This window comes from Xyrauchen texanus, chromosome 15, assembly GCF_025860055.1.
Source record: "Xyrauchen texanus isolate HMW12.3.18 chromosome 15, RBS_HiC_50CHRs, whole genome shotgun sequence".
Classification (NCBI taxonomy): domain Eukaryota; kingdom Metazoa; phylum Chordata; class Actinopteri; order Cypriniformes; family Catostomidae; genus Xyrauchen; species Xyrauchen texanus.
Window position 1 is genome coordinate 25,169,238 of NC_068290.1, and position 24,375 is coordinate 25,193,612.

General features: G+C 34.9%; 2 protein-coding genes across 4 annotated transcripts; one reads left to right on the plus strand and one right to left on the minus strand.

The window, feature by feature from the left end:
- Positions 1 to 1,798: 1,798 nt before the first annotated feature.
- On the minus strand, positions 1,799 to 16,119 carry LOC127655999 (prenylated Rab acceptor protein 1-like). Of its 2 annotated transcripts, none has more exons than XM_052144114.1 (6): positions 15,837 to 16,119; positions 5,591 to 5,671; positions 5,044 to 5,256; positions 4,089 to 4,186; positions 2,803 to 2,904; positions 1,799 to 2,707 (listed from the first exon to the last, which is right to left on the minus strand). In XM_052144114.1, coding segments are annotated over exons 1-6 (585 nt in total). In that variant the 5' UTR covers positions 15,839 to 16,119; the 3' UTR covers positions 1,799 to 2,618. The 2 variants fall into 2 exon arrangements, with proteins under 2 accessions (XP_052000074.1, XP_052000075.1); XM_052144115.1 differs by lacking the exon at positions 15,837 to 16,119 and adding an exon at positions 7,483 to 7,691.
- Positions 16,120 to 18,878: 2,759 nt separating this feature from the next.
- Positions 18,879 to 24,171, plus strand: LOC127656409 (uncharacterized). Of its 2 annotated transcripts, none has more exons than XM_052144730.1 (7): positions 18,879 to 19,013; positions 19,623 to 19,750; positions 19,856 to 19,993; positions 20,113 to 20,137; positions 20,615 to 20,695; positions 21,338 to 21,443; positions 21,631 to 24,171. In XM_052144730.1, exons 1-7 carry the CDS (start codon positions 18,920 to 18,922, stop codon positions 21,668 to 21,670), a joined length of 612 nt encoding a protein of 203 aa, XP_052000690.1. In that variant the 5' UTR covers positions 18,879 to 18,919; the 3' UTR covers positions 21,671 to 24,171. The 2 variants fall into 2 exon arrangements, with proteins under 2 accessions (XP_052000690.1, XP_052000691.1); XM_052144731.1 differs by having other exon boundaries at positions 18,902 to 19,013; positions 19,626 to 19,750.
- Positions 24,172 to 24,375: the final 204 nt, after the last annotated feature.

Below are 24,375 nucleotides of genomic sequence, written 5' to 3' on the forward strand. Positions count from 1 at the left end.
TATCTTTTGAAAGTGCTTCAAGAATATTAACATGAGGTTTGATCATTGAAATCAGTTACTTATCAATGAGAGCCTGAATTTTACTAAACGGTCAAAAGCTCTGTAGAAAACTGCAGATTTCTGCAGAATCAGAATGCCAGTTGTTCATAAAATTTGTAGCCCATCCGCCTCAAGGTTCGACATGTTGTGTATTCTGAGATGCTATTCTGCTCACTACGATTGTACAGAGCGATTATCTGAGTTACCGTAGACTTTCTGTCATCTTGAACCAGTCTGGCCATTCTCCGTTGACCTCTCTCATCAACAAAGTTTTAAAATTTTAAAATTCCCTGCACCTTATGTTTCTTTATTACATTTTTGGCTAATTTGATGATGCTTTCAGCCACCAATAAGACTGTAGTACTGTCAGCTCCATGCAACATATTTTAAACATTTAAATTATTACATGTATTTTAATGTTTACGCAATTCATTCAATTTCAAAATTCTATAGAATTTAATTGAGTAATCTTTAACAAATAAACTAAAAACTAAATATTGTAAGTTTTATTAATTCAATTTGTTTTTAAATTACATAATTCAATTTGATGGAATATCGTTATGACAATGAAATGTGTAAATATTAGAAATAGGCTAATATATATATATATATATATATATATATATATATATATATATATATGTAAATCAGTGCAGAAAATCTGGATAAAATATTCCATCTGGGCCAGCTCATAGTCTTAGCAAATTGTAAATGAAATAGGTATCATCAATTTATTCATTTACATTAGCATAACATTTACAATATAAATAATATAGATTTAATACATACTATTATTGTATAAATACTTTTAGACATAAACATTAATTTAACGCATTAGGTATCATGATCTAACAAGGAACAATATTTTTTGCAGCATGTATTAATCCTGGTCATGTTAATTTATAAATATATTAATGTTCATTGTCAGTTTATAATGCATTAATTAATGTTAACACACTGTATAACTTTAAACATTTCAGTACATTTAGAAATTACCATTAACCAAGGTTAATTCTGTAAATGTTTTATTGTTAATGTTTGAGGCTCTATCACCAAAGCTTAATTATCAAATGAGATAAAGGTATTCTTTAAATATACTTACATGAAACCCACAATTGTATCTATTTCTAGAAATGGCAATTAAATACTCCTTATGTGCAGAATTTTAAAATGCATGGATATCTTTTTTTAACCAAGAATTACTCTAATATGCTGACTGCAGTACTCCCCTTACATTTATAAGTCACTGCAAACTACTGACTTGCAAAACTGGACTGCCCAACACACACACACACACATACACACACAAACACAGAAAGAGACATAGACAGACACACACAGACATAGAAAGACACACACAAACACACACACACAAACTCTAATATCCCCTGGGCGAATGCTATGGGCTCACTGCAGTGTCTCTGTCTCTCCCCCTCCCTCCTTACTGCACTGCTGTAATGAAATATCGATTGGCTGCTCTTGCCGCAGTGTTTAAATGGAAAGGTAGATCCCACTCAAGGTCATCACTATGGCAACGTACAAATGAGATGGACCGTCACTGGTTTTGTCATATAAAAAAACTGGTCACATAAACCCCATTTGTGTGTGATGGCTAAGAATAAGAAAGACAGTGAAGATGAGATGAAAAGAAGCAATAACTACTTAATAAAATTATACTAAGCCAGGACCACTCAAGTTATTTCTGCACTTTTCCCCATGTGCTGTGATTAAAAATATTAAGTATTTTACAGGCTAAGCATTTTATTGCACTTCCCATTTATTAATACAAAAGAAGCAAGTCATACATAAAAGGCCAGATTAAACTATTTTTTTTTTTTTACATTAAAATGAAAAACAAATAAAAACCCTCCCACTGGGAATATTATCAGGAGTTGATTACACAAAATAGCATTAATAGCAATAGTACATATCTTTACCATGTAACAAAGGCAAGGGAGGTTACAGTACAAATTAATTAAGTATAGTTTAAAACAAATGATTATGTAATGCCCCGTCACTATATATTTTTTTAATTGGATGAGCTAGCATTACCCATTTTTTGTCTTTGTGAAGCTATTCATGATATTTGTTCTCTACAAAAAGATCTTATCAAAATCAACTTTACAGGTAAAGTGTGTATTTCTTTTAATTATTATACTTACAATATTAACAAAAAACGTTCTAAATCAGCTTTACAGAGTAGTGCCTCCATTCCAAATCCCACCATTTCTTGAAGTTTTTAAGTCAGAGTTTTGTTTTAGGTCACAATCAATTTGGTTTGTGTTTGCTTTGAGGATGTTGAGAAAGTAAATAACATTATGTGTGTAACAAATGAAAATGATTTCAAATAGGTACCATTCTGAAGGCATTTGAGGTCTTTAAATGTGCTTGACCTGTCTTAAAAGTCATTTCAACATCTATCCTTTTCTCTATGCTGGTCTGTCCATGAGTATGTTGATATTGAATAATTCATTGATGCATATTACAAAATAGCACAACCTGTATGTGTCAATACAAATGATGAAGCAACTCATTTCAGGTTAACATGAGGCAATAGGTCAAAGGTGAGATGTGCCCTTTTAAACATGTTCCATGAGAAGCTCCTCCATGTCAGAAGACTCCAGCTCACGAAATGCTGCATGCGAACCAATAACAGCTAGTGTAGCACCTAAATGAAAGAAATCAGAGTTTAAGAGGGAACAGAAAGAGTGTTTGTGGAAACCATTGAAATACAGTGAGGTGAAGGTGAAAAAATATACTCACCCAGTACCCAGAACACAGCTCCTCCCGCTCCAGCTAACCAGAACACAGGAAAAGAAACTCCTCCTGCTAAACCTAACTGGTGTCCCTGAGTCAACTCATGGCCTGAGAAGCAAAGAAGGATGTGTGTTTAGGTGCAAATTGAAACACTAACCTCACCTCAAACATTCATCACTTACACTTTACCATAATCTTACACACTTTAAGCATAGTATTTTCAACCAGTGGTCTGTGGCCCCCTTGGGGTCCCTGATGGTACTACAAGGGGTCAGTGTGGAAGACATTTTCAAATAGAAGTTTCAAAACCACACAAACTAATTTCTAACTAACTAATCATCTGATCAGAGGAATAATTAAATAATGTAGTAATGTTATTTAATGTTAAAGAGTAAAGCTAGTTAGCAATACAATATAGTAATGACTGTGTTACTGAGAAAAATCTAGCTTTTTTTATCCTGGTGGTCCATTGGTTAGCTAAGAGTCCAGGTTGGGAGTCGCTGGGCATGTAGAGGTTGAAAACCCCCTCTTTAAGACAACAATTCAAATAATCCATATAAACACAAATACAATTCTTAAAGGAATAGTACCCCAAAAATGAAAATTCTCAAATAATTTGCTCACCCACACTCCATCCCAGATGTGTATGACTTTCTTTCTTCTGCAGAACACAAACTAAGATTTATTTTATAAGAATATCTCAGCACTTTCGATCCATATAATGCAAGTGAATGAGTGACAACATTCTGATGCTCCAAAAAGAACATGAAGGCAGCATAAGACTCCAGTGGTTAAATCTATATCTTCTGAAGCTATATGATAGGTGTGGGTGAGAAACAGATCAATATTTAAGTCCTTTTTTACTACTAATTCTCCTCTCTACCCAGTAGGATGCATATGCATCACCAACACCACAAAATGAAGAAAGTTAAAGTGGAGATCAACTGATCAGGGAGGAGAATTAATAGTAAAAAAGGACTTAAATATTCTGTTTCTGAAATGATCTGTTTCTCACCCACACCTATCATATCACTTCTGAAGATATAGATTTAGCCACTGGAGATTTATGGATTACTTGTGATGTGAAGTTTGGAGCTACAAAATTTTGGCACACATTCACTGTCATTGTATTGACCAAAACTGCTGAGATATTCTTTTAAAAAATCTTAATTTGTGTTCTGCACAAGAAAGAAAGTAATACACATCCGGGGTGGCATAAAGATGGGTAAATGATGAGAGAATTTACATTTTTGGGTGAACTATTCCTTTAAAATGACATGTAACTCTCTTACCAAAAACAACCAGCTTCTTTTCCAGTGTTTTCAAGTGGATTATATAGAAGGCACCAGCAAACACTCCCAAGGCAATCAACAGCATTGGGGAACTGATACTGAAGAGAAAAAAAAAAGAGAAAGAAACATACACAAATAATATACTGTTGATAAGAATTTTATTTGAACAGCACCTTCAAATTTGCTGTTAACAGAATAAACATTCACAACAAGAGTAAGAATATGCCAGACTGAATGTGGACTTTAACAGAAACTTCAACACACACGTAGTGTGTGCATAAGATTAAAGGATGACGCCATTACAATATAAACTCACTGAGCACTTCAATAGAAACATTTTTGTCCTAATAAAGTGTCTGATGTGGTTTTCAGCTGTTGTAGCCCATCCGCCTCAAGGTTCGACATGTTGTACATTCTGAGATGCTATTCTGCTCACTACAATTGTACAGAGTGATTATCTGAGTTACCGTAGACTTTCTGTCATCTTGAACCAGTCTGGCCATTCTCTGTTGACCTCTCTCATCAACAAAGCTTTTCTGTCCACAGAACTGCTGCTCACTGGATGTTTTTTGTTTTGGCACCATTCTGAGTAATATAGATACCGTTGTGTGTAAAAATCCCAGGAGATCAGCAGTTACAGAAATACTCAAACCAGCTCGTCTGGCACCAACAATCATGCCACGGTTAAAATCACTGCGATCACATTTTTCCCCAATCTGATGGTTGATGTGAACATTAATTGAAGCTTCTGAACCATATCTGCATGATTATATGCACTGCACTGCTGCCACACGATTGGCTGATTAGATAATCACATGAATATGTAGGTGTTCCTAATAAAGTGCTCAGTGAGTGTATTTATATCTATTGCAGTGGAAAAGTTGCATTCACATTAAGTTAATTTTTTTTACTCATAATTACAGATTATATTTAGCATTTTGAGGTGGTTCCTTACATGCAGTAGAGGATGAGTCCCAGGAAGATGAATGTGTAGTTGTTTTGATAGGTGTTCAGGTTTCTCACAACACGTTGGCACAATTCTCCAAAGTTTCTGGGTTTGGAGAACTTTCGCTGATCTACAAAGCTGGCCCATGGACGGATGGCCTTCCGCCTGCGATCCAACCAATCCTTAATCACACTTCCAGACAGACCTTTAGGCAGCCACAGCCTGAGTGAAACAGGAAGATACAAGAGTCATAACATATAATAACACAGTATAATAATATACCCATTTACAAATGTAATATAGTATCATAATAAAACTGTAATAACAATACAGAGTAATAAAACATAACTTATTATATGATAAGATGTGACTGTCATTACATTGGACCATATAATTCATTATGAATAATAATACTATGTGTGGTCAAACAATAGGAAATAAAGGGAAGGGAAATTACCAATTTTATATTTACATGTACATGATTTAAAATTACATATGAAACATCACTAGAGCATATAGGTCTTCTATTATTGGTGAGAAAAAGCAGACTACTTACCTCCCCACTATTCCTGCTCCAGGAATCTGCTCCGCCTCACTGCTAAAGGGGTCGCTCGCTTTTCCATCCATCTCCAAGTGCCTATTTACACACACAGACTTTAACTAATGGGAATATACAACCGATTTAACTCTAAAATAAATGCTATTTAGTGCTACTGAATACCCTAGAAGAATTACTGTAGATCATGTGTGTCATTAGAGGACACAATTTGAACTGCAGATTCCTTCAACCATACCACCCATATGTAGAATTTTTTTTTGGCATATTGCACTTATTGTTGAAAATATTTATGTAAATTTTACATTTTTCAAATGTGTTATTGGGTATTACTGCAAATCAGAAAGACATACATTTTGTTATTTTAATGGTTTAATTCCACATTCATAAATGAAAGAATCCATGTTTTATAATGCTTATACGGAAATGGTTCATTATGGTGAATACATTTTGCCCTCGCAGAAGCAAAATGCTACTCAAGCTGCACAGGTATTCTCTTTAAAGTCTTTATGTAATATTTTTCAAAAAGAAAAGGAAAAAGGTTTCTTCTTCCATGATGGGGACTTTCCATCAATTTGCTCAATTAGACTATTTTCTGTCTATTTGCATTACTCTATTTAGTTATCAAAAGGGCAAGAGGTCTGGAAAATATACTCAAACAAGAGGGAAAAGAAAACCTTCAAAGTGGGAAAACAGGGTCTCTTTAAACCTACTCATATGTTTGAACTTCACTTCTTTATGAACTATTTTATGTGGACCACTGCTTACTGGTGTCTGTCTGTCCACACTTTTACATGAACATTCATATGTAACAAACCACATAAAGGAATATTCAAGGTTCAATACAAGTTATGCTCAATGGACAGCATTTGTGGCATAAATAATGTTGATAACCACAAACTTTTATTTTTACTTACCCATCACTTTCTTTAAAAAAGCAAACATATGAGTTCTAGTGAGGCACTTACAATAGAAGTGAATAGGGACAATTTCAAAAACATCAAAATATTCACCGTTTCAAAAGTATAAGACACAAGACATAAACAATATGCATGTTAACATGATTTTTTTTCTGTGTATAGCTATTAGCCAATTTTACAACAAACTCTAAAACCCTAAATTGACTGTAAAAATTACAATTTAAACACATTTACAGCTCAAATAATACACAAGTTTTAACAGAAGCATTAATGTAAGTGCATTTATAAAATTCTAAGCTTCACATTTCTTCCTTTAAAACCTCAAAAATTGGCCCCATTCACTTCCATTGCAAGTGTCTAACTATAACCTCGATTTATTTCTATTTTTTTATGAAAAGGAGGGACAAGTCAAAATTATTTTATGTGATAATCAACATTATGTCACAAATGCTGTCGATTGAGCTTAACTTGTATTGAACTATTCATTTAACATTCAAATAAATTCAATAAACATAACTTTGAAATAATTATTTATTCTGTGGATAAAAAATAATGTGTTTCCACTAACTGCTCAGCATGGTATAAATGTTTGAAATGATATAATGTGAGCTAATGGAAAGTCGATGTCACGAAGGGCTTGTCAAAGGTCTCCGCGTCCACAAAGAAAACATCCAGCAGAACAAGTTTGCAACGTCGCTACATTACTTCAGCTGTTTGAAAACAGACTGGACGCTTCATCTCGATCATCTCAAATCATGATCTTCTGTCTATTAGGTACAAAAACACTCCCAATGATGTGTTTATCAAATCTGTTAAGGAAACAAACAGGAGCTCTTTGTCGAATAATGTTGAATCCCTTCAACGTAAAATGAACAAATTCAAAGTGACATTTGAGAAGCGATAACTGAGTCTGATGGCAAAACGGTGCAAGGCAAGGTACGAAATACATATAGGAATACAAATCTTACTTACAGTACTTTGTCTAGATGTTTTCAGTGTGTTGAACCACTGCGGATATGATGTGGTTAGCCAGTAATGAAAATAATCTTCTTCTCTAGACGTAATCAAGAGAGAAACTGACGACCGCCTCCTAGTGACACGGACCAAACCAACCGGTCTGATAAAGTTACTTTCCTCAAATGCTCAACAATGACTTATTAGCTGCGTCTCGTTTCGAAGTCTGCGTACTAGCTAGGACGCGCCCTTTGAAGGTTGCAGTATACACAGCGTCCTCCTTTAAACAAGACTGTGGACGTGTCCAGTTTGGAAGGATGCGTCATCGATTTTTTTTTTTTTGGTCTTCCTTTTTTTATCTATTGTCAATGCCTTTTATGTATATGCACTACATGAATGTTAACACTGACGTGCGGTCTGGGTAGGCAAACTAGGCACTGCCTACCCTGCCAAAATTCAAAAATAAAATGTTTATTAAATAATAAACTTGTATTTATATTTTTACTTTTTATTCTTGTGATTTATATATGCAATATGTGTGTTATTCCAATTGTTTAGACGTTATGATGACAAATGTAGCAGTTACGCATAATCAACTAAAAACAAATGGTAGAATAAGCAGTGCTTTTACGGTCCATTCATTGCAGACGACAAGCGGAAAACCCATGTTGCGCATGCGCACTTCGATCCTGTATTCTTTAACATGTACGGCAAAAAGCACAAATCTGCTGTGCCTTTTGACGTAAATATGTTATGCCTGTAATCATCTCCGTTACGTATCAGACATGGACCAATTAAAATCGAGATATTCCTGGACATTTGCGTAGCTAACGTCATTACACCACAGCTAGCCAAATTCAAAATCAAAATGACAGCACCGGCCGTAATCACGGAATTAAGAAATTTTTCCAAGCTCGATTTTAATTCCAAATATGAGTTAATTGCAAGAGGGAGGTCTACGCCAGCCTTAGATGGACTAGTACAGCAAAAGGGCCCAAAACTTATCCGATCATTTCAAACTGATTGGTATGTAAGAAAAGATTGGCTATGTGGCTGTGCGCTTGTGTGTGTGTGTGCGTGAGAGAGAGAGCGAGAGAGAGAGAGAGAGAGAGAGAATACACGATATACATCCTGATTTGTACATTTCTTGATATGCCGCGCTTGTGCGTAACGTTCACTGTTTACGCGCTTGTGTGTGTGTGTGTGTGTGTGTGTGTGTGTGTGTGTGTGTGTGTGTGTGTGTGTGTGTGTGTGTGTGAGAGAGAGAGTACACGATACATCCTGATTTGTACATTTCTTGATATGCCGCGCTTGTGTGTAACGTTCACTGTTATTACGTATTATTAGCTTAAACAATACATCAGGTAATCTGGCTTTCATAACTCAGTGCCTAGCCTCTTTAAGACATCACCGCACGTCACTGAATGTTAATAATGTATGTAAACACAATGATGCCAATAAAGTACTTTTATCACAATTGAATTGAACTGAGAGAGAGAGAGAGAGAGAGAGCGAGAGAGAGAGAGAGTGCACTGACATGTAGCATAATGTTTTTGTTAGTTCAATCAAACAAGACATCTAAAAGAAATAGGGACTTATTTGACATTATCACATAACACACATAATGTGTGTAAACAAAAAGCTTGACAGTCCATGAAAATGTTATTCAACCCCATAATATTTTTGCATATTAATTTATTCAATGTTGTTAACACTGCTTTTAGTAAAATATAACTAATGTAATGTACTACTGTTCATGTGTTGCTTTATTGGAACTTTACAATCAAGTGCCAATCAAGGCAATCACTGCAAACAGCAACCAACTAAATAGGACTCAGACTCTGCACTCAAAAATTGCCTATATTATGTTTTATCCCCTAGTTTGTGTCATTGTCCCTCAAAATATTTGTTCTATCAGAGATTATTTAGCAGAGATGGGCCACTTCTATTTAAATGAATGGGAGAAACTGGAACGCTCAACCAAGGAGCTCTAAGCACTCAGCAGTCAATGGATGTAGAAGGGAAGTCCCGCCTTACATTTACATTTACGCATTTGGCATAACTGCATTTATCCAAAGCGACTTACAGTGCACTTATTACAGGGACAATCCCTCTGGAGCAACCTGGATTAAGTGTCTTGCTCAAGGACAAAATGGTGGCGGCTGTGGGGATCCATCTGATTGACCATCAGATGGGTCTTATTACCAGTTATGTGCTTTAGTCCACTACGCCACCACCACTCCACAATTACAAATTAACAGTTACAATTAAAAGTGCCAATCACCTTTTGAATTGTCTGGTTTTACTGCTGATATGAAATATATTCTTTGATCATAATCTTGACCAACCGTTTTTGTAATTTTGGTCTTTCCCCATTCAAGTTCATCCCAGCCCCCCAAGTGACCATTCGTTACCTTTAAAAGCTCCTAGAGATTTGATTGGTGTAAATATTTTAAAACAACCTATTTGATTGGTTGAACTGTGACTTCTACTTGTGGAGACAGCAGCGATGAAGTGTCGTTCCAGTACATCATAGCAGTGTAAGTACATTCTCTTTATCGCAATTAATTGTGGGGTTTGCATACTTTTTATTTATTTTTAAATTAATTATATTACTAATTATTTATAAAATATGCATTTGTATCTTTAAAAAGGCAGTTCTTTGACAATTTAACAATCGAAGGTAAACAAAGTAATCATATTATGAAAAGACATGAAAAGTTTCAATATTTCAGTACTTTAACTCCTATCGTTTGTCACCTAATTCACCAACGGCAGGGGTAATCTAAGCTTTTTTATTGCAAATGCAGAAAAACAAGGTGTCACGGACAACATAAATATAATAATAATAACAATAATACCTAAACGATAAAGTTTGTAGACAAACCTTGAGGTTGTCTTGAAAAAGACTGGACTGAAACTTTAAGTTTGAAAATATTGGCCCACTTGAACATTCCTTTAATGTAAGTGAATAGGAGGTTTTTCAAGCCAAATAATAATAAAGGCTACATGCTACCAGACTGCCATATATTGCCTATATCATCTGTAAATTGTGCACTTGGAAGCCATTTTAATCAAACTTTGTGCTGTTGCTTATGTTAAAAATTCACAAGTAAATCAATTACATTTCTCATAAAGAATACTTGAATTGCAAGGAATTAGTCATTATTTGATCTATTTGCCTGTTTCTGCTCTGTTGTTACTTGTGATGCATTGTAATGAGAATGAGTGCTCAAGCACAGTATCTTCTGCTTTGCTTTTCATAAAAAATTGATTTCTTTTTTTTTTTTTTGCACAGGCAGTGGATGAAGCTGAGGGTAAACAGAACAGAACTCAGTTGTAAAAAAGTTTTTTGGTATTTCAGGGAGAAAATCATTAAAAACAATATATGGTTTATATATATATATATATATATATATATATATATATATATATATATATATATATATATATATATATATATATATATATTTATTTTTTTTTAAATAAAGGCACAGTATTACAAAAATTATGTTTCTCTATTATTTAGATCACAAAGCAGCTGAGCAGAAGTAGTAAGTTTGATTTCTAGATCTTTCCAGTGTAATGAACTTAGTAATATAGTGCTGTAAATGTAAATACACCAAAAAGACACACTGGTAGGGGTGTGCAAGTTCACAGGCAAACTTTCACTGTCACCTAATTGGGTTATGTTAATGTTATTTAAAATTGAGTTATTAAAAAAGAATAGAAAGTATGAAAACCGATGGGGCTTTTCAACTGCACGGGCCCGCTTTTTGGGGATTTTCCACTGTGGCTGGTACCTGGTAGGCTACTTTATTTTAGTGCCACCTCGGTCGAGGTTCCAAGCGAGGCGAGCCGAGCCGATACTAAATGTGACGTCAAACCCCTGCAGATCACTGATTGGTCAGAGAGAATCGTCACTACCAGCGTCACTGGATTTGACATGGGACATCAACCCGCTACTTTTAAAGTTAGCAACAGCGATAACAGTATCATTTGTTCACCCAACTTTCAAATTGTAATAAAAAAATGGCAATGCGCAAAACCACGGCGTGATCAATAAACGAGGTGCAGGCGTTCCTCTCGTTAGCGACGAATGAAACGAACACATCTTTCAGGAAGTTTCTAAGCTGTTGGCCGCACACGACGGTTATTATAGACGTATAAATACATAGACGCCTCATTAGCCGCTGGATCGTACATCAACGTCATCGCCATGTTGGAGCAGGCAACTTGCTATAACTCTCAGGCAGATTTACTGGTGAAAAGATGCCTGACTCGTGTGCAGCTTGTGGCTGTACAAACTTTTGCACAATCCAAACTAGATCTCGGGGTATTACCTTTCATAGGTAAGACTGAACAGCTGTTTCTGGTTGTATTTGGTCATTATAACATTGTTGAAAGCGAACTAGTTGGCCACCAGAGTCAGTCAGTATTAACGCTATTAGCTATGAATACTGGTATAGCTTTCATAATCCATAATCGGGATTTTCATCTATATTGCCGTTTATCTCCACACTGACTTAAGTGACAAACTACTTGTTTCGGCTGTGAGACTGACATATTGTGACTAGTTAGTTGTCTAGCTAATGTTTCTCATACTTTTTGAAGGTTTCCCAAAGAGAAACAGTTGAGGAGGTAGTGGGAAGTAAGGAGGGAAAGTTTTTCCGCCAGTGAGTCCTCTTTGCTAAGCAGTGAGCACTTCAAGTAGGAGGAATTTGACAGAACAGGTCAGACTGTCAGAATATATATTTAATATGTCATATTCATGCCTCGTCATATTCAAATCTCTCTCTCTCTCTTACCCTCTCCCTATGGGCTGAAATATGTGCCACCAGAAACTGAATTTGAACCATTTATATTTGAATTTGAATGGCTAAACTTGAATAATTGCATTGAAAAACTGAATTTGAATCACATCATTTGAAATTGTATTGTTTAATTAAAATTGAATTTATTCAAAAACTGAATCTGAATTGTATCATTTGAAATTGAATTTATTCGTTTGGAACTGAAGTCCAATAAAATTTGATCCTCACTGAAAATTAAACTCTCTATATATCTTCACATTCACTTCTCACAATTCAGATTCAGTTCTCAAATTCAATTTCAAGTTACTGAGACAGACATCCGGGTAGTTGGAGGATGAAGGAAGAGCAATCGGCGTAGATCGATAGATAGCGTTCATTGGCGCATAGGACTCCTCTTGGGCCAATCAGCACCAATGTTTTGGAGCACAGTACGTTACCGCCATGAAACTATGGAATTACGATTGTGTCAATAATAATGAATGTAACTTTATAAAACTGAACGTAACTTTTTCAGAAACTATCAAAAATATTCCATTACAAAAGAAGAAAAACACAATTAAAATGAAAAAAAAAAAATGAACTCAGTCGCATCGAATTTAACAGGATCTTCAAATATGCTTCATTTTTTGTTAATGTTTTTCAAAGATTCGTTTCGCAAATCATGGATTCTGAATACATTGCCACAGATTTCGCTACGCTTCGCAGTTTTTCGTTTGCTGTTTTGAGACAAACCTCTCGTGGGGGTGGGCTTAACAGTGATCTACTCTGATTGGATAGTGAGCTTTTGATGGACAGGTGCTCTCTGACCCGGATGTACAGACGTCACTCAGTGGCGCGATATTAGAAAGCTCTCGCGGTGATTTGTAGTTATGCAATACGTCGTGCTTTGTTGTATTACTTACTAACAATATGTAAATAATATTTGACCTATAATTATATAATTTAATATTATATGAGACCTTCGATCGTCTAATAATCGTCCTCGATTATTAGACGATCGAAGGTCTAAAAAACTTGAAAACTTTTTTTTCATTTTAATTGTGTTTTTCTTCTTTTGTAATGGAATATTTTTGATAGTTTCTGAAAAAGTTACGTTCAGTTTTATAAAGTTACATTCATTATTATTGACACAATCGTAATTCCATAGTTTCATGGCGGGTAACGTACTGTGCTCCAAAACATTGGTGCTGATTGGCCCAAGAGGAGTCCTGTGCGCCAATGAACGCTATCTATCGATCTGCGCTCGATTGCTCTTCCTTCATCCTCCAACTACCCGGATGTCTGTCTCAGTAACTTGAAATTGAATTTGAGAACTGAATCTGAATTGTGAGAAGTGAATGTGAAGATATATAGAGAGTTTAATTTTCAGTGAGGATCAAATTTTATTGGACTTCAGTTCCAAACGAATAAATTCAATTTCAAATGATACAATTCAGATTCAGTTTTTGAATAAATTCAATTTTAATTAAACAATACAATTTCAAATGATGTGATTCAAATTCAGTTTTTCAATGCAATTATTCAAGTTTAGCCATTCAAATTCAAATATAAATGGTTCAAATTCAGTTTCTGGTGGCACATATTTCAGCCCATACCTCTCTCTCTCTCTGCCACTATTTTCAGACACATTCATGTATACACATGCACACATTGAAACATTCTGGTGTTGAAAATGCTTCCGTGGCGCACACACAAACCCACGGTGATGGCAGTGGTATTGAGGAGTGACGAGATTAAAGGATTATTATATGTATGACTTTTGTTGTACATAAATCACATTTAGGCAGGATAATAGTAATCCATATATATAGGGCCTATATATATATATATATATATATATATATATATATATGGCTCCACATGCTTCCATTCTAACAATTTACCCATCAAAAACTTATTCTAAAAATCTTAATTTGTGTTCAGATCAACAACGAAAGTCATACACATCTAGGATGGAATGGAGGCAAGTAAATTATTAGAATTTACATTTTGGGGAGGAATAATCCTTTAAGAATGCAATCAGCTGGTAGTACATTGTACTAACTGTGCACCAAACAACCAAGACTGTGAGTGATGTGATATAAACATTACTCAAACATTTTCAACCTTCTTTCTACTAGGACCACTCCTATGCACTGAAGACCAGAGGGAGTTTGCCCTCACTCTCCACTTACATGGTCCAAAAGCATATAACTCTCCATCTTGACCACCCACATACACGCACATTACAAAGGTATTCTTCATGTCATTTTATTGCACTTTTACAAAATACTGTTTGCTATTATCAATCTATTATTAGCCTATTATTATACTATTGTATTATATTATACTCCTGTCTATACTACGTATACTATTTATATTATTATTATACTATTGTATTATATTATACTACTTATATTATTATATTATTGTACTATTCACTACTCACTGTTTTATTTACTTTTTATTGACTGTATATTCTACAATTTCATTTATTGCGATAAAAATATAGAAAGCAGACTGAATGCCAGTGTCTCACTATTTGATTTGTATTTGCCGATTGTAATTTTTCTCAGTGTCGATCAATTGTTAGTACTTAAAGATGCACTATTATAAGTATATGTGGTGGTGGTGTAGTGGTCTAATGCACATAACTGGTAATCAGAAGGTCGCTGGTTTGATCCCCACAGCCACCACCATTGTTTCCTTGAGCTTTAACTCCAGGTTGCTCTGGGGGGATTGTCCCTGTAATAAGTGCACTGTAAGTCGCTTTGGATAAAAGCATCTGCCAAATGCATAAATGTAAATGTAAATATGTATATAAACACACACACAGTATCTCACAAAAGTGAGATTTGAATTTACTTACAAATCCTACATTTTCCGCTAAGATGAAGTTCTATGAAAAGTTTTTTTTTATGAGAAACTGGTAAAAAAAGCTAAATCGAAATAATCACCTAGCGTTCCAAATTAAGATTTGTAACAAATGTGACAAGTAATATACGTACGTATATGTAGCGAATCAGCTCTATATTCTTCCACCATTAGGTAGCGAATCAGCTCTATGAAATATTAATAATCAATCATAACTTGTTATAATCGATTATGAATATTTGGATCAGTTAATCGGGTTAACTTGATGTAGCTACATTAACATTACAACCAAATACTCGGTTCATCCCGTGAACACTCAATTTTGGTTATTAATTAATTAATTAATAGAAATGTACATTTCCGGGGCATGGGAAATGTCTTTCTTACTAAGTATTAAGAGCAAGTAGTCAAAATCTATGATTAGTGACTTTAGATATGAGCTTGAGACACAGACAACTTTACATGTGACATGAACAAGAATTTATTAACTAGACTAAACATTTAAACTACTCTAACATACATATACATACATTCATACAGTTTACCAAGGGAAGAGGGCTGAAGCAGAATACAGGAAGGCAAGAAGTTATAGCATTGTTTGAAGTTCAGCAGATCAACAGCCTGAGCAAACCATCATATTAGTTCTGACACGAGGGGTTAAGGATACTTAATGTATCAAATAATGAGACTAAGTTTGATACTTGCATGTCCCATTTGAATTAAACTGTCCTGATGCAATTTGTTGAGGCTCCAGTTGATCTTTGATGATGTTGTCTTGATGAGAGAGAACCAGTGAGAGTCAGAGGATCTTGGTGAATGGGCAGTCGAGGCCGTAGCCTGGCACATGCTTGGGAGTCCTTGGGGCCTTTAGTTTGGCATCATTCAGCGAGAGAGTGAGAGAGCACGAGGCTCAGAGAACCAGAAAGGCAGGAAGCCGGAGGAGCATAACAGAGCGAAGAGATAAGAGAGAGGATAGAGCTAAGAAGAGAGGAGATAGGGCTAAGAGGAGGAGAGGAAGTGGGCGCCGCAATTTTATACCCTCGGGAAACAGGTCCCACCTCTCATTGGCTCGACCAATGAGAAGGGTTTGGGTTCCAGGCGGGAATTTGGTTTATTGCTCTTTGTTGTAGAATTGCCCATTGCATGTGCAAGAAAGAAAATAGGAAATATACTTTTAATACTAATATGTTGTTGTTATCGACATATCATGTACACAGTCATTTCGATCTTCAAAATACCAAGTTATAGAGACCAAATATGCCACACATATGATTTTGGTTAACCATAGTATGCAAAGTCTGAAACATTAACCCATTAGTTTGCAAGAAAACATAGATCAAGCACATTTAAGGGAAAATGTGAGATGGCACATTAGATACATGTCAATATTTATCACATGGATATATAGAATATATATATAGGATTAACAGGGTTCATTTCTCTTTCTCAGTAAGAGAATGAAGGGAGGGTCAGCACTTCTCTGAACATTCCTTTGGAGGTCGTAAAGGCCTCCATTACTCTGGGCAGGAGAATGATTCCTTTGTTCCGTCACGGCTCATTTGCATGTTTCTGGCTGGGTTTATGACAGTAAGAGATTTTGGGCTGAATGACTCAAAAGATGGCAAAACATAACGTAATATCATTCTACGAAGATCTTATATTCGAATTTAGCTAGGCCAAATCGTAAGGTTTAATTTGATACCAAGAAAAGTATATTTAGTACACTTAGAAAGGGAATATACACTGAGGCTATTAAATATGAGGCCTCAGAGTTTAAAACACACACTGAAACAGTTCTAACGAGTTTGATATACCTCAGAAATACACAACATACAGGGATTACACGTATTTCATTAGCAATATGCAGTTCTGTGTTTAACTGGAAAACACACACACACACACACATTTTTACGTTCAAAGTTTCCCCTTCCTGTCCACATGATAAGCACGTGGTGAGCATGCGGATGTCACATCGTCGAGTTCTCTGTCAATAGTTCATTGTCTCTTTGTCAATACATTTATTGTGCTTGTGGAGGCTGGTTGGCGCTATTTCAGTAATTAGGGGGGTTTTTAACAGTAAGTTCTTGTTTGTTCGGGAATCTGTTAAGGCACTGATCCTCCGCCATACCTTACATATATGCATCACAAATAAATGTCTAAATGTACAATTATTTTTTGCAAAAGACAGAGGCGATCTTTGACAGAATGTATAAAGTAACAACTGCCTACAGATCCGTTCAAAAGCACCTATATTCTGGATGTTTTGGCCCCTGAGGTAAATGTACATACACAGTTTACACATTGTTTCAACTCATGGGACACTTACATTAAAAATTAATCACACTTTTACACACTGTCCAAAATTGTATTCTTTTTGTCTTGAAAAGGTAACTATCTTAATTTGAAAAAGACAGAGTGCTTTCACAGGTTCCAGGATGAAATGTCTTTGCAGTTAAACATATCTTTGGCGTACCTGCTACTATAGTTTTTCTTTAGTCCTGTTATAAATATGTAATATCACTTAATCTTTAAACATGTGTTCTTATTGTTTTTAAAGGATTAAAAGTTCAGACAACAACTGATATCTGCCTTGTAGCAGTATAGATCATCTTACATCTATACAAGCTAAACATGACTATTGAGTGAGCTGAATTTGTATTCATTCACCTCACTCATTTGATTGGCTATCAATAGTTTGCATGTTCCCTTTTTATTTGATTTCAATATTTGTTTAATTGATATTATAAATATCAAGTGATATTTGGATGACATATAGAAAAACTATTAAGCATATTATTTTGTACATATACTGATTTTTGTTCATTAGTAAGGGAGATCATCACAGCATCTTATAGAAAAATAAAACAGGCTAAATAAACAAACAAACACAAAACATGTCAGTGCTTTTGCAATCCACAAACACTTTGCAAACAAATATGTTTCATGTTTTATACACTGTGATACACAATGACACAAAGTTATTTATTTTTTAAAAGGAGTGAAAAACATTAGGTTTCTGTCATCATAAAAGCTATATATTTTCACTATACAACACTGTAGACTTTAGATAAATCCTGTCATATTGCACTGAGCCTCTGTAACTGAATATAGAAACACTGTAATGATTTTAATCCAAAACTTTTCTCAAATCTAGCCAAATGAATGTTCGATTTTGATGTTAAAATATTATGTTATATTAATGTTCAGAGGATTGTACTTGGGTATATTGTTACTAGAAAGATTAGCATATATTATGGGATACATACAGCCATACACCATATCAATAAGCCAAAAGCAAAAATACTTTTTCTAGACAAAACATTATTGGGAGTACAAAGAGAAAAGGGGAAAAATCACACACCAGCCTATAAAATACAACAATTTATTGGGGTTACCATGGTTCGTAATTGATGGATGGTGATGTTCTGGTAATTTGATAATTATATGTTATGTTGATGATTTGTATACCTGCTTGAGCAATAGTAGCTGGCCAACATTTTTAATGGAGAGAGTGTGATTGGGGTTGGTTGGCACACAGTATTTAGACCGGAGGACGCACCTTTCCAAACGTGACACAGTTTGAAGGATTTTTTTTTTCACCAGGCGAACGAAGGCACGTCAGTTAACTGAGAAATCCAGCTTTTACGCCTCATAGTTTCACGTGTTTGGTGGGCTGATCCGATAGGAGGACACACATACACCCACACACGCCGCCGCTCATGCTGTTGCCTCCATCAGTTCTTCCGGATTTAATCGGCCCATTGAAGAAAGCCAGATAGACCGCAGCTATGCATTCGAAGACCTTCACGCTACTGTTTGTTTTCATGATGTTGGCATTTTATACGCCTGCGGAATCTCATTATGTTTTCAAGACATCTGACGGTAAGAGTTCATGGTTTGACGAGTTTTTAAACGGTAAAATATCTCACAACCTTTTTATTCGTCCAGACCAATAAGCGTGGTGAACGCTTACCGTATTGTCGAATATTCATGAATGAAGCCCTCGCAGTAGATCGCGGGAGGGTGTGCGAAAGAATCATTAACGTTTTTAGTTCAGTGAGTCGCGACGCAAAGATCGCCGGATAAACGAAGCTAAATGCATATAGTAAAATGAAACTAACAATATAATGCAGTTAGGATTGTAAAATAGGTAAGGTTTTTCGACTTTTAAAAGGGCTCTGTTGGGTTGGGCACACTCGCGTTATTTGTGCCGTTGTAACATTGTAAATGTTTCTATTCTGCCTATGCCATGTTAATCATTCTGCATATAGATACTTGGTATATACCGTTCATTGTAATATTAATAAACTTCAATGTTTGATTTAAGAAAATGTTTGTTTAGGCTACTTTTTGTATGATAATAGCCATGTTGTGTCACGACTTGATAAGTAAATTCTGGGCTTGAGGCAAACCCAGTTAGTTATTCAGCTATTAAACTGCTTAAAAGAATATAAAAATATGAATAATTAAATTGTGTTTGTTGTTTGTCAGAAGAATGTCCTACAACGCAGGAAATCCCATCATGTGATAGCATATTCTCACCCAAGGCCAAGGCATATATATACCAGGTGCCGCAGAACATCTCCACAAACCGTTGCGAACATGGATGGTATTATCAGGTGGGCAATTTTTATGTGTAGGATTTTATTTAACTATTAATTAATCATAATATTATGAGAGTAAAACGTTTTATAATGCATCCATTTCTGTTCTTTTGTACTTAGAATGGAACATTTATTGTTGATTCTACGCTGGATGGCAATGGGAAGAAGTTCGGATTTGTCATGGATGTGACACCTCAGAACCTGACAGTCAGTGGCTGTGTGAACCTTCAATGGCAAGTTAACTGTGAACACAATCAGGTGGGAGTTTCTTTACACACCAATAAATGATATAAGTCTGTTTGTGTGGCTCTGTAGTTAAGCAGAATAAAATGTATAATTTTGAAAGGTGTTAAAACATTTTTTTTCTTCTGTTACAGTATTTCTGTGCAATCAATTATACAGGTAAGCACCATGAAGCCTTACACCATAGATGCTCTATAAAGAATTTGTTTAGCCTTGGAGTTTAGATCACAAAGGACATTTCATCTTTTTCTTTTTGCTTTAGAACAAGAATATAAACAATCCTAATATAGTTCTCCAAATGTATGTATTTTGTATGAGTTACACATCTAGCCATTTTTATTGTCATAAAAATCATAATAAACATTACATTTTATATAGCACTTTTCTGACACTACACTCAAAGCGCTTTACATTGTGTATAGGGGACTTTCCTCAACCACCACCAGTGTGCATCATCCAACTTACAGTATAAAGAGAACAGTCAAATAGAATAATGGATAAGGGTCAAAAATAATAAATACTAGTGAATGTTTAAAAATGGCCTTTTAAGGTCTGTCGTCTGCAGTGTACACCATGCACCAGAGTGTTAAGTAGTATACTGTAACTTCTATGAAATGTGCTTTTGTGTGTGTTAAGTTTTAGAAATGGAACATCAAGCAACACATGACCCCTTGCCAACAAATGTGCCACCACAGGACAAAGTTGAAACCCATAATGGTATTTGTAAATTGCTTTTTCAAAATCTAAAGTTTTGATGTTATTTTAACTTTGACCTTGGTTTTTTTTTTTTTTCAATTTAAGTAATAGTTCACCTGAAAATTCTACCATTACTTACTCACCCTAAAATCGCTCCAAACGATGTATGAGTTTCTTTCTCCGTTGAAACAAACAGTGAATTTATAAAAAGTATTCACAGGGTTTATTTGTCATAATTTAAGTGAATAGTGACTGGTCTATCAACCTCAAAAAAGGACAGAAAACACCATAAACCACAGTAAAATTGGGCTAATCGATATTTTGAAGTGATTTGATCACTTTGTGCATTGAACAGAACAAAATATAAGACATTATTTACTGTCAAATCATTAATAAATTGCTTTAATAAAATATGGTGACTCCATAGATATCATCAAACTCCATTGGTTCTATTCACGCCTCATTACCAAACATGCAAAATGAAGTTTTTAACGAGACATGATGAGAACCAGTGAGGTTTTATGTTATCAACGTGTTCTTCCAAAGAAAGTCACATGGGTTTTAAACAACATGAGGGTGAGTAAATTATAACATGATTTTCATTTTTGGTTTAATTCTTTCTATAATAGATTTCCTAAAGCTTTTATTCACATATTTCATCAGGTGTACCTCCCTGGGGGATTGCTTTAATTGTGATTTGCATTATAATGGGAATCTTTGGTTTGACTGTTTGTTCCATTCGTTACTGGCGTCAAAACCCCAGAAACAGGTGAGTTCTTTAAGCAAAGTTGGGTAAGACTGATGTTGGCATTCTAACTAACTTCTGTATAAGGACCATTACATTTCAGCCTGTATTGGTGCAGATTACATTTTATTTTTTATTTGACTCCTAGACAAAAATCTTTCCCTTTCATAGAAGTGACTTTAGCAATGCAATTTATTTATTTTTACCACAGGACAAATTACGTTGCAGCTAAATCAAATGGTGTGGAGTAGTGAGTGAAGATCTGGGCTGGTCACCAAAAGAGTGTTCTAGAGCTATTGAGCAAAAGACCTTGTGCAAAGGTTGCTTCACAGGAATTAGCCTTCGTAAAAAGTATACTTCTTATAAAAAGTCACAATTTTATATTGTGTTTACTTAAATTACTAAAATAATTTCTTAATCTGTAGTCTTTCCTTTTATTTTATAACAATGGGTGTCTCTGTAAATTTTAACTGATATATCTTTAACTCCTGTTTAAGCATTTTTTGGCATCTCACACCTTTATAGATTGTTGGTTTTTAATCAACATGTAATCATGGGCCCTATTTTAAGAGCTCTGAGCACAGCGCTATGCCATCACAAGTCATAAGTGCTAAGTCAGTGGGCATGGCCATGAAGTTTTGATATTTTCAAGCAAACATGCGCTATGTCTCGGTGCAAATGGGTTTGGTAAAATCACACACAAGGCTCTAATAGGGTCATGTGCAAGTTAATTTGGAGGTTCTTCTCTGGCACCGTCTTCTTCCTATTATATAGTCCATTCCCTTAAGCACCTACGATATAAACAAAGACTGCACATTCATAAGAATTTGGTTGTGTAAATGGACTGTATGCAATGAATTAGATGAATAGAAATATTGACTTACATTATTTTGTTAAATGGGACAGACTTCTTTTAAGCATGGAAAATGTGGTTCAGGTTATGGATGTAGGCTCCGTTAAATTATAGAGAATGTAAGTATTATTATTATTAATTTTCATGTAATGACACACACATCACTTTTACCAGTCGATTTTGATTTAGAAAAATGTTATTCATTTATTGAAACACGAAAAATTAAACCTAAAATATTTCTAAATTCAAATTACACATCAAATCAATATACATAGGACAAATCCAAACATCTTACTCTCTCAAACTGCTTCCACTGGCTCCTGTTGCAGTGATATAAAAACGAATCTACAGGAACAGGTGGAAATTCTTTGAAAAAAGAAAAAAGACAGAAACGTCTTAGTGCAATGACCAAGTTATCAGGAAAATAGAAAATTGCACTTTATGCCACTTCATGAACATAATAAATGTTATGCAATGTATGCAACACATAGGGGCGGCATTTAAAGGGGGGCACCGATGGCTAAATAAAGGGGGTGCAATTGGAAACGTAATCGTGCACTGGCATGAAAATTGCACTTAGAATTATCACTTTCACAAAAATTGGATAAGACGTAGCACAATGTCGTAGGGCATAACGCTGCGCTTTGTGCGCTTCCAAAAATAGAGCCCCATGACTCTATTTTGAGCTCCACCAAAGGCAGAACTGACACTGAAAAATAGCATTTTTAGAACAATTATAGTAATAATAATTATATTTATGTTTCTATATATCATATTACTTATATATTGATTATAAATCCAAGTTCTAGTTGTCAAGCACTGATTATACAGAGGCTAAGGGGGCCATGTATGTTTTCTTTATCTATTTTATGTATCTATATACACAATATATAGCTCATGTATACCTGTTTATGTAATATTGCATGGCACTTATTTCTTGAGATTGTGGATATAATGTAAACGAGGGAGAGAGGAAACTTCTGTCTAGATGCTGTGATTATCCAGACATTGGCTTTGTTTATTGAGTGGGGCTAGGGCCTTTTACTGTGAGGGCAAAGGAAATGTACAACGAGGGCAAGTATTTTAAATTGTTGCTGTGGAAGCAAAATGCATTGAAATGCTGTGCCAGTGAGAACACAAATCTAATGCATTTTTAATTATATCCACTTAACAAATGTAAATCTGGAGAATTGTAAACGATAATCAAGCTTAAAAGTGAAGTGTCTAATTTCTGTGCCTGTTGCGATACCAAGCAAAATTGGAAAAAATATAATGTTTTATAACAGGTTTCCCAATCATTCCCCTCATCCTCCTGTTTTCATGGTGAAAAACAAATAGTCCCATCCCAAACACCTTAACATTGGGTTAATGTTTTTGTGTTGGCTGTGGAAGCAGAGCATGTTTTGAAAGCACTACACTTTTTACACCTATCTGGAAAACCAACCCACCAATAGATTACTTGGTTGTCTCTGCATATTAAGATGGGACAGGATAAAGTATTTTAACACAAAAAAATTACACACTTCACCTTAAATTAAAAGAGAAATGGATGTTGAAGATACTCCGACTATCAAGATGATGATATATATATATATAATTAATTATTATATCACTCTGTGCCATGCAATCTGCTGATACTCACTACATTGAGGAAGGTACTTTTCATTGTTTTTATCGGCCTATAATGAATATAGACTTATAAATTATGTTACAGTGTGACTACATTTGAAATATATCATACTATGTATTATGTAATAAGAAATATTAATGATAAAAGTCAGTTGGATCTACATTATATTGATTCAGTGTCAGCTGCCTATTTGTTGTGAAGTTCAATTAGCATTGCTACTTATGTTAAAAATATTTGTAATTTTTGCAAAGCTTGTTTGTATAAAATAACATTACTATACAATCTCTTTTTTTTAAATATATTTTCTGCCTTCATTTTCACCACTTCAATTTCTATTCATTTATTTTCTGTCAATAAAATCTGATGAGACCATTCTCATGTCTTGTGAAGTTATTTCCTTCAGATACATTTACAAAATGTTTAAACAACAGGGTGAATTTATCAGCCCTGTGAGGATTCTGAGGTGCCATGTT

Bases quoted from the DNA above. Each gene is read 5' to 3' on its own strand.
- LOC127656409 (XM_052144730.1), top strand. From the start codon at position 18,920: ATGCATTCGAAGACCTTCACGCTACTGTTTGTTTTCATGATGTTGGCA. The intron at 19,751-19,855 runs GTGGGCAATTTT...TTTTGTACTTAG, and splicing joins AACATGGATGGTATTATCAG to AATGGAACATTTATTGTTGA. The intron at 21,444-21,630 runs GTGAGTTCTTTA...TTTTTACCACAG, and splicing joins CGTCAAAACCCCAGAAACAG to GACAAATTACGTTGCAGCTA.
- LOC127655999 (XM_052144114.1), bottom strand. The intron at 5,257-5,590 runs GTAAGTAGTCTG...TGTTTCACTCAG, and splicing joins GGAGCAGGAATAGTGGGGAG to GCTGTGGCTGCCTAAAGGTC. The intron at 2,708-2,802 runs GTGAGTATATTT...TCTTTCATTTAG, and splicing joins AGCTGTGTTCTGGGTACTGG to GTGCTACACTAGCTGTTATT.